This window comes from Caretta caretta, chromosome 25 (genome assembly GCF_965140235.1).
Source record: "Caretta caretta isolate rCarCar2 chromosome 25, rCarCar1.hap1, whole genome shotgun sequence".
In the NCBI taxonomy this organism is placed as follows: domain Eukaryota; kingdom Metazoa; phylum Chordata; order Testudines; family Cheloniidae; genus Caretta; species Caretta caretta.
This window is the reverse complement of record NC_134230.1, coordinates 15,176,526-15,191,347: the sequence shown is the minus strand read 5'-3', so window position 1 is coordinate 15,191,347 and position 14,822 is coordinate 15,176,526. Positions and strand designations below refer to the sequence as shown.

The 14,822-nt window shown below is 52.3% G+C and overlaps 1 protein-coding gene across 3 annotated transcripts in view; it reads right to left on the bottom strand.

Moving 5' to 3' along the window:
• Positions 1-14,386, bottom strand: part of ARHGAP45 (Rho GTPase activating protein 45) — a 45,098-nt gene extending 30,712 nt beyond the window's left edge. For 2 of the 3 annotated variants that reach the window (XM_048830893.2, XM_048830894.2), the window contains exons 1-2: positions 13,071-13,805; positions 8,485-8,815 (exon numbers count right to left, since the gene is read on the bottom strand). In XM_048830893.2, coding sequence (XP_048686850.2) covers positions 8,485-8,815; positions 13,071-13,205 — 466 coding nt within the window. In that variant the 5' untranslated portion in view covers positions 13,206-13,805. Of the gene's footprint in view, positions 1-8,484; positions 8,816-13,070; positions 13,806-14,007 lie in introns of those variants that run through there. The other variant, XM_048830895.2, reaches the window with a different exon arrangement.
• Between the last annotated feature and the right edge of the window lie 436 nt (positions 14,387-14,822).

The window sequence follows — 14,822 nt, the reverse complement described above, 5'->3', positions numbered from 1 at the left end:
TCAGTCTGTTCAGGGGGTGAGAAGGCAGGGGGAACGCCCCATTTCCTGTCTGATTAATCCCATGGGACCTTTGGAAGGAGCCAGATGTACTCTGTGCTCACGGGCCTGGTGCCTGCTGGCGGTCTGGAGTGCTCTGTGTCACATCATTGCCTCCAGTCTCTCTACTGGTGGCTTCCCCACCAATGTCTCCAGCCTGCCCAGAGTATCCCTGCCCAGGAAGCCCCTGCTGGTGTCTCTGGCCTGCCCGTATCTTCTCCCAGCCTCCACCCTCTCTTGGACTGCTCAGCAGCTGTCAGTCCCCCCAAGACAGGAATCAGTGCAGGCTCCTGTTCCACAAGGGGGTTCCTCTGTGCTGATGGGATGGTACCAATATCCCCCCTGTTAGGGAACAGAGTAACAGCCGTGTTAGTCTGTATTCGCAAAAAGAAAAGGAGGACTTGTGGCACCTTAGAGACTAACCAATTTATTTGAGCATAAGCTTTCGTGAGCATCCGATGAAGTGAGCTGTAGCTCACGAAAGCTTATGCTCAAATAAATTGGTTAGTCTCTAAGGTGCCACAAGTCCTCCTTTTCTTTTTCCTGTTAGGGAAGGCTGCCTAGACTGTCCCGGCCAACGCCTCTTACTCCCTGTTGGAACGGGCACATTCATACTCAACTAGGGTGACCATATAGCCCAAAGGCTGGGGCTGGCGTCGCTGCTCACCCGAGCCCTGCCACCACCACCCCCCGCCATGTGGGTCTGGCATCACTGCCCCTCTGCCCCCCGCATGTTCCTTTGCACCCCTCTTTCTTGACAAAAGTGGGCATTTGTCCCATTTGCTCTTGCCAACTGATCAAGTCAGCAAGAGCAAATGGGACAAACACTCACTTTTGCCCAAAAAGTTGGGACGGCCGGGACAGGGCTAAAAAAAGGCACTGTCCCAGCCAAAACAGGACATAAGATCCCTATGCTCAACAGACGAATGGCGCTTCCAGATGGCATCCTTCTCTAGCGGCCAGCAGCAACGAACATGGGTGCGTGGGATTGTGAGTCTCCCTCATTACATACCAGCCCATTATTGCCTCCCTAGGCCGTTTATTCCTGTGGTTAAGCGGAGCTTTTTAAGAGCAGGTTGTTCAACACCTGTCAGGGATGGTCTAGATAATTCTTAGTCCTGCCATGAGGGCACGGGACTGGACTAGACGACCTCCCGAGGTCCCTTCCATTTCTATGATTCTATATAGAGTCCCCAGCAACTGATCTCCAAGCCCATTAAAACCCACCCCTTCAGCTTTCTGTTCCTGCCTCAGTTTGCTCACGCATCTTCCCTCCTCCCTGAGAACTGTCCTTCCCAAGGCAGACCCTCCGCATCCCAGCCCTGGCTGGGTTTAAAGGCCTGAGGCCAGAGCAGCATCCTAAGGAGTCTTGTCCGTCTGGTAACGCTCAGGGGCTGGCTATCTTGGGGGGGAATGAGTGTGTCGGGGGGGAAGCTTAGTTGGGGTGCTGGGATGAGATGAATAAAGAGCCTTCAGGATAACACTGGGAATTCCGGGAGGGACGAACCTCTAGCTTCTTGCACAGTGGGCCTGTGGATTAGTGGCTGGCTCATGGGACTCGGGCAGGGCTCAGACATTAGGGTGATGGGGGGCCTGCAAAAAATCAGCGTAGCCCTACTGACTTCAATGAAGCTGCACCGAGTTGCACCAGCTGAGGATCTGCGCGAGCGGGCACCCGGCCCCTGAATTCTGGCACTGACTCTCTGGGTAACCTTGAGCACGTCACTTAACTGCTCCGTGCCTCAGTTTCCCCATTTGGAAAAGTGGGAACAATACTTACTTTTGGACAATGATATAAGACCTCTGGATGAAAAGCATGGGAGGCACATAAAGCATTGGTCTTCGGCCTGACTGCTAGGCGGTCCCTGCTGGGGTCTGGAACACTCTCTCGCCAGGCTGGTTCAGCCTCACACTGCACTAGAGCACAATGCCTGGTAGCAGCATTGTGGTCTAGTGGGTAGAGCACTGGACAGGGGCACAGGTGACCTGGGTTCTTGTCCCAGTTCTACCACTGGCCTGCTGACTGACTGTGGGCAGGTCACATCCCCTCCCTGTGCCTCAGTTTCAAATAGGTTCAGGATACTGACTTGCTTTGGGACCTGTAGATGAAAAGTGCTATCGTGCAGCTATTATTCCATACATGGGCTAACTGCATTGTCAGCCAGTACCAGCCTCTGCACCTGTTCCCAGCCCCTCAGACGATGTGGTGGGAAGGCAGAGGCAAAGTGATGAGATGAAATGGACCCAAGGGAAAGTTCAGGTGAATGTCACAAAAATAGACTCCAAACAAGTGGATCTGCCCCCACAGGAAAGTGTTGGGAACCCTCCATTGCTTGGGGTATTCTGAGCCACACCAGCCCAGGAGAATGGACCAGAGGGAACAGCCCTGTAGTGGTAGGTAGAGATGGAGAATGTCTTGTCTGTCTCCATCAGTGGTTCACTGTATCCCAAGACACCTGAGCACAGATCCCTGCCAGGAGGGAGGGTCTGGCAAACACAACCAGTGTCTGTGGATCTGACCCTCTGCCGCCCTGTGCAGTCATTTACACCTGTGCAAAGCGGACGTTAAATGCTCCCAGTCTGGCATTGGCCATCCACTTTGCCGTGATGTTTTTACAACCCAGGTGCAGGACAACAGAGCATCAGGCCCTGGGAGTTTATGTCTGGCTGTGGTGTGACTGGGACAGCAGGAGGGAGATGGGAGGAGTTTGACCCCAGTGATTTTTCCTCGGTGGCGGGTTTCCCTTGAAAGCAGTTTGAGAATTTCCTCCTCATTTCCTTTCCTTTCATTCCCTGCCCGGATGTGAACTCCCTGCCACGCAGCCCGGAGGGACCCAGTGGCTTCTTGTTGCCTCCTCCCTGCTCAGCCAAATTTCCATTATTGCTATAATTTAGGATAATTGCTGGGTGGATTTTTTCAGCCACCCATCGGAGATGCAGCAAATAAGCAGGCTGCTCTCTGTACATGCACCCCAACTCACTATTTGAGCACGGGAACTGGCTCCAGGGTCCTTGGGAAGTTTGTTTACTGGCAAGAAAGGAAGTTGGATATTGGGAGTTTCCCCAGGAAACCAACCCCTTCTGCGACTCTCCAGATAAAGCTGCCAACCAGCGTCCCTTGTTTCTGCCCCCTCAGCCCTGTGATCACAGACTGAGAAGGTGCAGTAGAATTCTGCCCTTGGGGTGCCGGAAGCTATCAGCATGTCCGGGTGAAAACATATACATTTCTTTTCCTTCAGATGCCAGGCACAGAGGTGTAGCATGAGTGACACAAAGCCAGTTCTCTTCCCAGCTCTGACAGGGGAATGTGATCTGATCTAGTGGTTAGAGCAGTGGACCCGGACTCAGAAATCCTGGGTTCCATTCTCTGCTTTGGAATGGAGTTTGATCAATTAGAGCAGCAGGGAATGGGAGTCAGGATTCCTGGGTTCCTTCCCTAGTTCCGCAACTGAAAGACCTTGAGCATGTCACTGTCCCTTCTCTGTGCCTGAGTTTCCCCATCCGTAACACAGGATTATTCATGCTTTCCTACCTTACATGGGTGCTGGGAGCATTCATTAACGTTCATACAGTGCTCTAAGATCCCTGAATGAAAGGGGATATGTGAGCACTATTGTTACTGTTATCAGCCTGCTCTCTGCATTGAGATTTTGCTCTGTTACATCAGTGTAAATCCAAAGGAACTCCACTGACCTCACTCTGGTTTATACAGGTGAACTGAGAGCAGACTTTGTCCCTGGTGAGAACATGTGCCTATGCGGGGCTCTCTACGAGCTGCATTGCCATGGGTGTGGGGCGGCTGCATTTCCCCTGAATGAGCAGCGCTGCTAGGAGGTCGGGAAGCAGGCCTTAAATAAGGGGGGGTGGGAGGAAAGGAAGGGGTGTGAGTCTAGACTGGCTGATCCCTTTAATCCAATTCTGGATGCTAGGAGATGGGGTGACCTCAGCACTGACAAGCCCAGGGACTAAGCCCAACGTCTGGGACTCTGGGACTGGATGGCGCAGCCTTCTTTGGAGAGAAATCCACAAGAGCAGGGAGGGGAGAGAGGGAGCCTGGTGGAAAAGTGACAGCTGTGAGTGGGCAAACCCTCCGTCCCAGCCCCCTATCTCAGTGTCAGGGTGGAAGGGATTTCCTATGCATTCTCTGTCTCCTCTTACATTTCCAGGCTATGTCCGGAATGGAAAGCAGAGAGGCCAGAGGGGCTGGGAAGGGCCGTGTTGGGCTGGGGACAGGGACAGGACTGGGATCTGTGTCACAGCTGAGCAGGGATGGACAAAAAGCTGTAATGGGAGGGCTGGATCCACCAAAATGGTGCGATCCCCTGCAACCATTGCTGCATCCCTTCATGCACACCCAGATCCTGCCTCAGCATCATCAGTCTTCCTCCAGAACCCGCACGGAGACCCCCTGAGCCCAGTCTCTCTCCCTCCCTTCACCCGCTCTCATGGGTGTAGAGCTGGTTGAAAATCTCCTGACGGAACATATTGCCGTTTTGTTTAAATCAAAGGTTTCGGCTGGAATGCGTCAATTTCGACTTAATTTCATTGCCTGGGGTGGGGGAATCAAAATGAAACATTTTGACATTTTCATTTTGAAATGGGTTTTCATTGAGGAGTTTATATTAGATTATTAAAAAAACCTAAACGTCAAAATCCAACCAAAACAGCTCAATTGACGCAAAACAATTGGGGCGGGGGGGGGATTTCGTTTTGTGGGAAATTTTGAAATGTCCTTCCGTTTCAGAACAATTTCCCCTCCCCACGAAAATGTTGGCATTTCTTGCAGAATGGAAATCCCAGTTTCTAACTCTGCAAAAAGAAAAGGAGGACTTGTGGCACCGTAGAGACTAACCAATTTGCAGTATACATCCGATGAAGTGAGCTGTAGCTCACGAAAGCTCATGCTCAAATAAATTGGTTAGTCTCTAAGGTGCCACAAGTCCTCCTTTTCTTTTTGCGAATACAGACTAACACGGCTGGTACTCTGTAACTCTGCAAAGGCGACTTGACCTTCGCCTTCCATTCCCCTTTCCCGTTCCCCCAGACCGATAGCCTAACAAGTCAGATTCACAGCTGGTAGCTGCGGGTGTAGCTGGGTGTAGCTCCATGGAGTTTGGCCCATGGATTTTTTTTCTCCCACTGACCCAATGCAGAACCGGGCTCCCACTCCAACCACCGTGCCAGGATCCAAGTGCCATAAGCACCCTTATTCGGTTGTGACCAGGACCACGCAGGGCTGGCTGAGCAGGGGATGCCAGGTGAGCCACACTTCAAGGTGGACTTTCATCTGGAAACGGGGTCCAAAATCAAACCTTGGTGAGAGAGACCTGGGCCCAAGGTTCCTCCCCACTCCTTTCGGAATTGAATCTGGGTCACCACGCCCTCTCCCTGTGGAGACTCCCGCCCCATGTTACACACTGGGGCCTCCCGATGGTGTTTTCCACTGGAACAGGGACCGTGTCAACATGTTTGCATGGCTGGCAGTGAAAAAACAAGTCATCATGTGACCCCCAGCTGGGCCCCACCCTAGCCAGGGGTGCGGGAAATATACAGTTTCCTTTGTCTCCTACAGAGAGAGAAGCCTCTTAAAGGGATAGGGCAGAGACTGCAGGGCCACTTCCCGCCCCCAGCCTGGCCTCCTGGTAAAGAAGAGAGCTGCTTTCAGCGGCCCTTTGGGAACCCAGGTTCATTCCCAGGGGCAAATGGGGCTCGGGGAGAGGCAAGGCATGTGCCCAGTGCCACTCCAAGGGCTTTATCTGGGTGCCACCAGCCATCGCTGGCGCTGCAGTAAACAGGAAAGGCAGGCAGATGAAAATAGCTTGCAGGCAGGAAGTCATGTTATCCTGTCCCAGATCCCCCTCCCCTGCTCTGCCTCTTACCCCTCTTCCTTGCCTTGCGTGGCAGCTGCCGCTGCTCAGCTCCAGGGCCAAAAGGAAAGGCTGGAGCAAAGCAGTTGCAGGGCCACCGTGGGGAGGTCGGGCCCGGATCCCCCCAGGGCGCTGCAGGCCCTGGCTTTCTGCTCTCCCACTCTGGGTGACTCCACCACCTCCCAGCATACCGCTGCCCGATCCATAGGGGACCCCTTCGTCTGGGGAATCACCCCCGTGTACAGCCTTTTTCTCCTGGGAGCTCCCCGCCCCCACATAGCCAAGCATCTTTGGAGGCAGGTGTCCAATCAGTGCCACGGACTTGCCAGTGGGGGGGGAGCACTCTCACCCTCCTTCCCTTCCCTTCGCCCATTGCCACTCTCAACGGCAGGTGCTGCCTGACCCTGCCTGCTGCTTTTCTAGCCTATTTGCTCTCTGCTCCCTCCCCCCTTCTCCTCTTCACAGCTGCCCCAGACACTGCTCTGCCCCCCCCCCACACACTCTGCTGGGACCAGCCTGCCTTTGTCCCTTCCACCCCAGAGGTGGCTGCATCCACTGAGGAGAGACAAGGTGTCTGGAGATCAGATGAGCAATTAGAAGTTTTGGCTCACGCTGGCTGGGGGCTAGGTTATGCCCCCCCACCCATAATCTATGGAGGCGAAATGACCAGAACGATTGCTAGCAGAACCAGTGCAGCTGGCTAGGGAGAGCAGCTGAGGGGCATTCCCAGGATATTAAAGATCACACATCCCAGGGCCCCTGGCTATGCTCCACTGCTGGGGCACAGTTCCTCCCGCCCAATCGCCCCGGCAGAGCTTGAATCACATGACACGCCTGAGCGCAGCAGGTTCAATGGAGTGGGGGTCATTCACCCCAGGCAGGGATGAGACTCCATTGATTTCAGTGGGGCTGGGCTCATTGACATCAGCTGAGAAGCTGGGAGTTCTCTGTGCGGGATGAGTCCAGGATACCTTCCTAGTTAGCACTATGCAGTGAGGGTTTGTTGAGCCAACCATGAGCCCCAGAAGGTAGGTCAGCGTCACCCCCATTTTGCTGCAAGTGCTTCTGATTCTCCTTGCCCCAGCTTTCTGGCCAGTTCAGTGGAATTGCTCCTGGTTTACGCTGACGTCTGTGAGAGGAGAATCAGGCCCGGTGGGGTTGTTTCATGTTCCCACCAGTGTGCGGGAGCAGAGAAGTCTGCTCTGAGAACATATGACAGCCCCGTTGCACAGGGCTACATAATGACACAAAGTGCAGAGGAGAATGGCAGCTGCTGGCTCCCAGCCTGCATTTCTAGAACACCACCTCTCTCGGCGTGGGGTGGAGACCAGTATTTTGTCCCTAGCTCGGTGTGATCAGTTTGTAACTTTTGCCAAGTGCTTTGGGATCTCCCAAGTCTGGAACAGGGATACTATTACATAGCACTTGGATAACCCTTTCCATTTCCAGTCTGTTAAGGTCATTAATCCTCCAACATGCCTGGGAAGTAGGTAAGTGAGTAATATTACTGAGGAAACTAAGGCACAGAGCAGGAGAATGGCATGTTCAGGGGCTCAGTGTCAGAGCCAGGATTAGAATGCCAGAGCTCCTGCTTCCCGGCAGTCCCCTGCACAGATCCACTCTCTGACACCACTGGCATGCCTGTGTGGGATTGCCCAGGCTCGAGGGGGAGAGGCAGGCTGCCTGGCACTGAGGAGGCGAGATCTCGTTGGGATTATTTCTGTGACGTTATCCCCTGTGAGCACAGGGACTCCCAGAGGGTTTGATGCCCATGCACTGCAAACAGCCTGTCCTCTCCCACCCTGCAGAATCTTCTTCCTCAATCCCCAGCACTCTGGAGGGTGAATCAAGCTCAAGCATCTGGGAAGGGGGTCGAGCGTTTCCAGCACGCCAGCCACAGGCAGCCGTGACCCGTGTGTGTGATTCATAGCTGGGTGACTGGCACAGGGAGCAGCAGAGCACAAGACCAGTGCTGATGTCGGATCCAGGAGGCCAGAGCATGGCATGGATCAGCCCCAATGCATGCACAAGGCCACCAAAGCCATGGGCCAGTTTCTGTGGGATGGGTAAGTGCTGGCTGCAGGGGTCCTGTTGCCAAAGGCAAATCAGCCAGTGTCCCCTCTGCCAGCCCCCCGTGCAAACAAGGCGACGCCCTGATTTTCAAAGCCTTCTCTGATTTTGAGGGCCTGTTCTATAGGGCACATTCTCAGTCCTGGGCCTTATTGTCTGAGGGGCTTAGCGCCAACTAGGTCACTGGGTGCTGCCAGGGCCCAGCACCTCTGGGAAATCTGTCCCAGGGTGGCTCAAAATCAGGCCCCCCAAAATGGAAGCATCCAGAAATCAGAGGCTGTGGCTGAAAATCCGAGGTTCCTGGCTATTTCTCTGCCCTAGGCTGCCTTCTGCTGGCCTGCCTGGACACAAGGGTTCCTTTCAGAGCCGGGGAGCTCCTTGGGGCCTTCCGTTCTACCCCACCTTACCCTGCCCCATTCGTTACCAGACACGATGGAAACCCCTGTCCAGGCCTTTACATTCCACAAGTCCCCTTGGGAGCAGGAGGGCCCTGGTGGTCATGGGCACTTACCGTCTCTGAGGACCACGTCTCTCAGCTTCTCCAAACCCTCGGCAAACCGGGCCACGTCGGCCAGGAGCTGCGAGATGTCCTCCACATCAATGAAAGTCCCCTCCCCGCTGTCAATGGGGCTGTAAGAGACAGGGGTCTTCTGTCCCTTGGCGATGCCCCGGGTGCCCGCAGGGGACAGAGGGAAGCCAGCAGCGCTGGCATGCCGGCTCAGGCTGGTGGGGCGCTTGAGCGTGCCCACTGTGCTGGGGCTACTGCTGAGCTTGGAGCTGGACATGGACAGGTCCACCAGGCTGGAACTCGGCGCTTCCAGGCAGTCCTTCCGGGGCAGCTCCTGAGGGGACAAGAACATGCGTGAGCATGTAATGGGCAAGAGGGAAGGGGCTTCCAACCCTCCCAGAGCCAGTGGGGAGGAACCAGCCCCACAGGGGTTGCCAAGGCTGTCCTCACACTTATGAACCTTCATCTTAATTAGGGGAGGGAGTGCAAGGGTGAGAGCAGGGGACAGGGAGTCAGGACTTTTGGGTTCTAGCTCCACTCTAGAAGAGGAGTGGGGTCTAGTGGGTAAGGCAAGCGGGAGGGCTGGGCAACAGGACTCCTGGGTTCTATCCCTAGCCCTGAGATTGGACTATGGGTAGTTGTTACAGAAGGGCACTGGGAGTCAGGACTTCCTAGCTCTGCTGCTGACTATTTTTGTGACCTCGAGTAAGTCACTTAAAAAAAAAATCTCTCTGTGCCTCAGTTTCCCCATTTAGGAACTTTTTACAAGGATGCGATGAGATTTAATGAGTTAATGGGCCAGATTCTGATTCCAGGAACCCTGGTGTAACTCCTGCACTGAAACCGGAGGGGTTACTCTGCATTTTCACCAGGGTAAATGAGATCATGGTCTTATCATCAATTAACGGCTACAGAGTTTGCATTTCGTAACAAGAAAAGGCTTAAGGAATTGAAGGAACATTTCCTCCAGCAATGGAGGGACAGTCTCCGACGATGAAGACAGTGAGTGACTCAGCTGGGGAGAGGAAAATGACTGAATTGCGAATAAAAGTTGGCAGGTTTAAATGATTCACCTCTCAGAACTATAAGAGCTGCATTCTTTGCCCTGTGTGTGGAACTCCCGCTGACACCAGTAAGAATTCAGGTCAACAGTGGGGGTAGACCCCCCTGAGACCACAAAATGACTGAACAAAGATGAATTACAATTTCGATACAACAAAATGATTGCAGAATTCTTGGAACAAGACAGTCTTGGTCCCACCAGCACTAATACAGGGCTACTCAGACCTCAGGGGTTCAGGAGCCAAACCAGCGATCAACGTTACCCGAAAGAGCCACAGGAGTGTGAATTCAGTGTTCCGTTGTCTATCGTACTATTCCTATTTAGACAGTATGGCAGGGGAAATATTTATAGATATTATTCTCACAGACAGTAAGTTAACTTAATTGGTTAATAACGTCATCAAAGCATCCTGATTGGTTAATAACTTAGATTGGTTAATAATTAAATCTCGCTGTGTTTTAATATTGCTTGCTGCACGGAGCTTCAGGAGACACATTCAAGAGCCACATGCAGCTCCTAAGCCATGCTCTGAGTATCACTGGCTTAACAAGTTGGGAAAGCCCTACTAGAGCACAGCTCCCAGCTGCTTCTGATCCAGCCCTCCCAGCAGGAGGTGCTGTAGGAAGCATGTGTAGAAACACTGGCTATAATTTAGGGATGCTCACAGGTCACTGTCTGTCCCAGCATCTCCCTTCTGGAGGGGCTGCCCAGACTGGGATGAGGTTCCAAAGAGTTCTCGATTTATAGAGTGCCACTAGGCCAGACCCTGAGGTACTGATCCACTTGCGTCCTTGATCCACTGCTCTGTACCACACAGCGACAGCCAGGCACTGAGCTTTATAAGCTCAGCCCCTGCACCACTGGAAACACCCACAGGAACTCAAGAAGCAAAGTCCCACAGGGGTGAAAATACAATATGGCCTTCACAGTCTCAGTTGCCTAAGACCTTCCCCCAAAGCTTTCAACACGTAACCAGCCCTTGCTGCTGGACCTTTCACAAGCATCAGTCATCAACTCAGAAACCACAGACTTTTCTCTCTGATCACTGAGCTGGGTTCTTCCATGTCCCTGCTGGCTGCCTGGCTTATATCAAAAGGAGGACTTGTGGCACCTTAGAGATTAACCAATTTATTTGAGCATAAGTTTTCGTGAGCTACAGCTCACTTCATCGGATGCATACTGTGGAAAATACAGAAGATGTTTTTATACACACAGACCATGAAAAAACATCTTCTGTATTTTCCACAGTATGCATCCGATGAAGTGAGCTGTAGCTCACGAAAACTTATGCTCAAATAAATTGGTTAATCTCTAAGGTGCCACAAGTCCTCCTTTTCTTTTTGCGAATACAGACTAACACGGCTGTTTCTCTGAAACCTGGCTTATATCAGTTACTGGTCATCTCTCCTCCACTGTCTCTTCTGGTGTCTCTCTCTGCACCGGGGCCCCTTTTGCCATGTGGAATTACAGTGTTGAGCACCCTATACCACAGGTTTCAGAGGAACAGCCGTGTTAGTCTGTATTCGCAAAAAGAAAAGGAGTACTTGTGGCACCTTAGAGACTAACCAATTTATTTGAGCATGAGCTTTCGTGAGCATGAGCTCACGAAAGCTCATGCTCAAATAAATTGGTTAGTCTCTAAGGTGCCACAAGTACTCCTTTTCTTTTTACCCTATACCACGTTATATTATACTGGGTTGTCCTCTACCAGGTGGGTTGACAATAGGTCATTGTATGTCACACGGGGTTCCATTGGACGCCCAGTGCCAACGTCGACATAGAGCAGGTTATTCTGTTCATGGATTTGGAGTACTTTCCTCCACCTTGGCTTTGGGTCTGGCCTAGGAACCGGAGTATGTGACACTGTATTGTAATCATGCACAAATGCCGTTAAAGAGTATGGCTGGGGCAAACTGGCCAAAGCCAGGAGATAATGGAGAAGGCGAGAGTTCAGACTATGTTCTCCAACTCCCGGGCACAACTGGGTGTGCAAGAGGACAGACATTGCCTCCAGGCTAGAGTGTTCCCTGTAGGTGATTTGCCGTGATCTCACACTGTGATGAAGACACCATGCTGGGATGTAACGCGATGTGGCATTGTTGTGACACAGTGTCACCACGTGATCCCCACGGGAGCTTTTCCATTCCCACCTCAAAGAAGATTTGTTGGCTTCCCACAGGGGATTTCAGATCAAATGCAGGACAAGTCAGTTCTAATGTGTGTAGGTGCTGGAGGAAGAGCTTGTGATGGGCCAGAGACAACTTTGAGTTCTTCCCATGCAGTCCCATTGACTTCCAGGGAGTCTAGTACGTGTAAAATGGAGAATTTGGCTTGATATGTTTCCCTTACATCTTTTATCTGGCATTTCCTATTCTACAGGTTTTGCATATGAAATACCCCGTCAGTGTGTCTGTACTGGAAAGACACCTGGTCTTTCAAAGTCAGTGACAGGAGAAGGCTGTAATAAACATAGAAGTCATAGGAGGGCATCGCTGTGGACTGGAGACCCATGAGCCATTCCCTGCCAACCGTGTCTGGTTTGTGGGTAGAGTTGCATCAGAAACCATGGCTGATAACAGAAACAGTTTCAATTACAGAAAGGAAAGGACCAGCCAGCCTAGCTGAGCAGCCAACAACGGCGGATGTCTTCTCTCTGGCCAAAGGCGCATTATTTAGCACAACACAAAAGGAAAGCAGGAGTTAGCTAGGAGAGCCCCATGAGACCACTATATGATCAAGGACCTTCTAGAGCCAACCATAAGGGACAGCATGGCTCAGGGACTTGGTGGTGTCTTCCACCTCTAAGCCAGTGATTCAGATCCATGCCACTTTCAGTAGTTCCTATCAGACGGCTGTTCGGCAGCCTGTGCGTGAAATGGGTCAGGTGGGTCTCAGCAAGCGTGACAAAACCCACCCCAGCTGGTAGCGACTGGGCCTCGTGGTGGCAGCGTCAGCCGCGAGCCCAGGAACTGGATGAGCCTGCGGGCTGCCCTCTCCTCTCCCCTAGAGATGGTCCCTCCAGGGCAGGGCTGTGGGGAAGCTTCTGCTGCCTTTGCTCTGGCTGCTCGGTGGATAAATAGGGCCCTTCTCTCTCAAACCCTGGCACCGACCTTTGCACGAGGCTCAATTAGAGACAAAAAATGAGAAATGAACCCCCAGGAGGCTGGCGGTGACTGTGAGTTCTGAGATCCCAGAAGGATAAACGACAGGCAAACTGAGCCAAGAGGAATCTCCAGACCCCTGCGAACCCCTATCCAGGAGCGAGACATGATAACACCAGGCAGTCCCCTCTGGCGTTACAAGCTACTGGCTCCATGGGCTCTCAACTCTGTTGCTTTGGCAACTGCAGGGTGATATGTTCCCCGTCTGGTGGCAGCTTTATTATGCCTCACAGGCTTGGCTAGGAGGCCGGAGGGGTTCTAGTTGAAATCATGGGGCTGGATTCCACCTGTTTCCCTGTTGCCCCCTGGGTGGAGTTGCAAGGACAGAAGCAGAAGGCAGAATTTGACCCTGGGTTCCCACCTACCTTCAGCCACACCTTTGGTCTGTAGGAGAGGGAGTCCAGGGCATGCTCATGTGAGCCGTGTTTCTTTGCCATTCTCCTGAGCTCAACAGAGTACGGGCTGTAGCTGTTCTTCCCAGTTGTGTGTTTGCTCAGCATCCTCTGATCTTACACACAAGGGGCCTATGGGCTGGACCCATCCACAAACCCCCAAGAACTGGCCCAGAAAGAAGGATGGGGAAGGAGGAGCAAACAGAGCCACTGCCTTTTAAGAAGCTGCTGGACAGTTTTCGACGGCTTTGGGACCCACCCCATTCCTTCTTCAGAGAATCTGTATTTTAAATTGAGTCTCTTTCTAAGGAGGGGCTGAGGTGGGTCAGGGTGTGTGTCTCAACCACAGTTGTTTCCAAAGCCACAGGAAGATGAAGCTGGGAGCTTCCCTTTTTGCCTGCTTTGGAACCCCGTGTAGCTTGTTTAAAAAACATCCACACGCTCCTGTCCGTCCCCCTTTGCTCCCTCCTTCCAGAGCTGACCCCAGATAGCCTCCCCCAAACTCTGATTTTTGTTCTCTGTAGCATAAATAAAGATGAGCTCCTGTCTTCCTCCTTCTCCGGCTTTGATCTCATTCCCTCATTGATCTCTTGCTGCAAAGTTGCCTTCCATAGACGTGAATGCCAAATCCTCTCTCCCATTAATAATCATTTCCCTCGCTTCGTTCCCCAACGCTGCTGCTGCTGCTGCTTAATTTCTTTCATCCCCCACCCCCCTTAATCATATCTTCTCTCCTTTTCAAAGCCAGCTTCCATACAGATAAACTATTGCCTAAGGTATCTTCCCCCCCACCCCCTCCTCCCACCACTGCCCTAAAAGTTGGTAATTTTCAGAGCCACCCTCCCTCCCATTGCATCTAGCCTTTCACATTTGCATTGAGCAGAGGGAAAGAGGATGCAGCGTTACTTACAGATGGGGTTTGCGGTATGGGGCTTCCTGCCCTGGTCTTCTTAGATATGGAGGGAGTTTTCATTAACTCGCGTTTCTTCCTTGAAAACATCTTTCCCAAAGGTAGAGCGAGATCTTTCTTGCGTCCCACCCCAGGCGATCCCCAGTCTCTTCGCTCCCCGCTGGGGTTCAATTTCTCTTTCTCTCTGTTTCCATCTACCACAGCTTGATCTCTGGCCTGGCGTAGATGCCCCTGTGTAGCTGCAGCCTGCCCAGCTCAGGCTCAACTCCCTTAGCAGTTCAACCACATTAGCTCCCCGCTTAACTGTCAGGGCTGAGGCATGTGATACTGACTTATTTCCTGATTGGCGTGGCAGGCTAACCTGCAGACACTTCACAGGGCAAGGCAAATGTGCAGAGAGAGAGACAACAGCAGCTTGATTCCTCTTTTCTTGTTTTGTTTTTAGAGGTTTGACTTTTGTTTTTTTTAAGTGGGGAGGGGAAAAATGGGTTGTGATCACTGTTTGTAGGGGGGCCGGATTTCTCTCTTTGAGATGAGTTTTCCCCTGGGGGTTTAATTAGCCCCGTTTTCCAGATAGGAACTGAAGCCAGGAGAGATTAGAGGGGAAATTTCCAAAGACACCAAGGAGAATTACGCCCCAGCTCCGTTTCAGTGGGAGTCAGGCACCAAATCACCCTTTGTGCTTTTGAACATCCCCCTATTTATTATACTTACCTGGCCCCTAGTGCCAGAGCACCTTACAAGCTTTATTTGTATAATGTATTTATTCCCCCCCACCGCCCGATTTTACAGATGGGAACTCAGGCCCAGAGAGA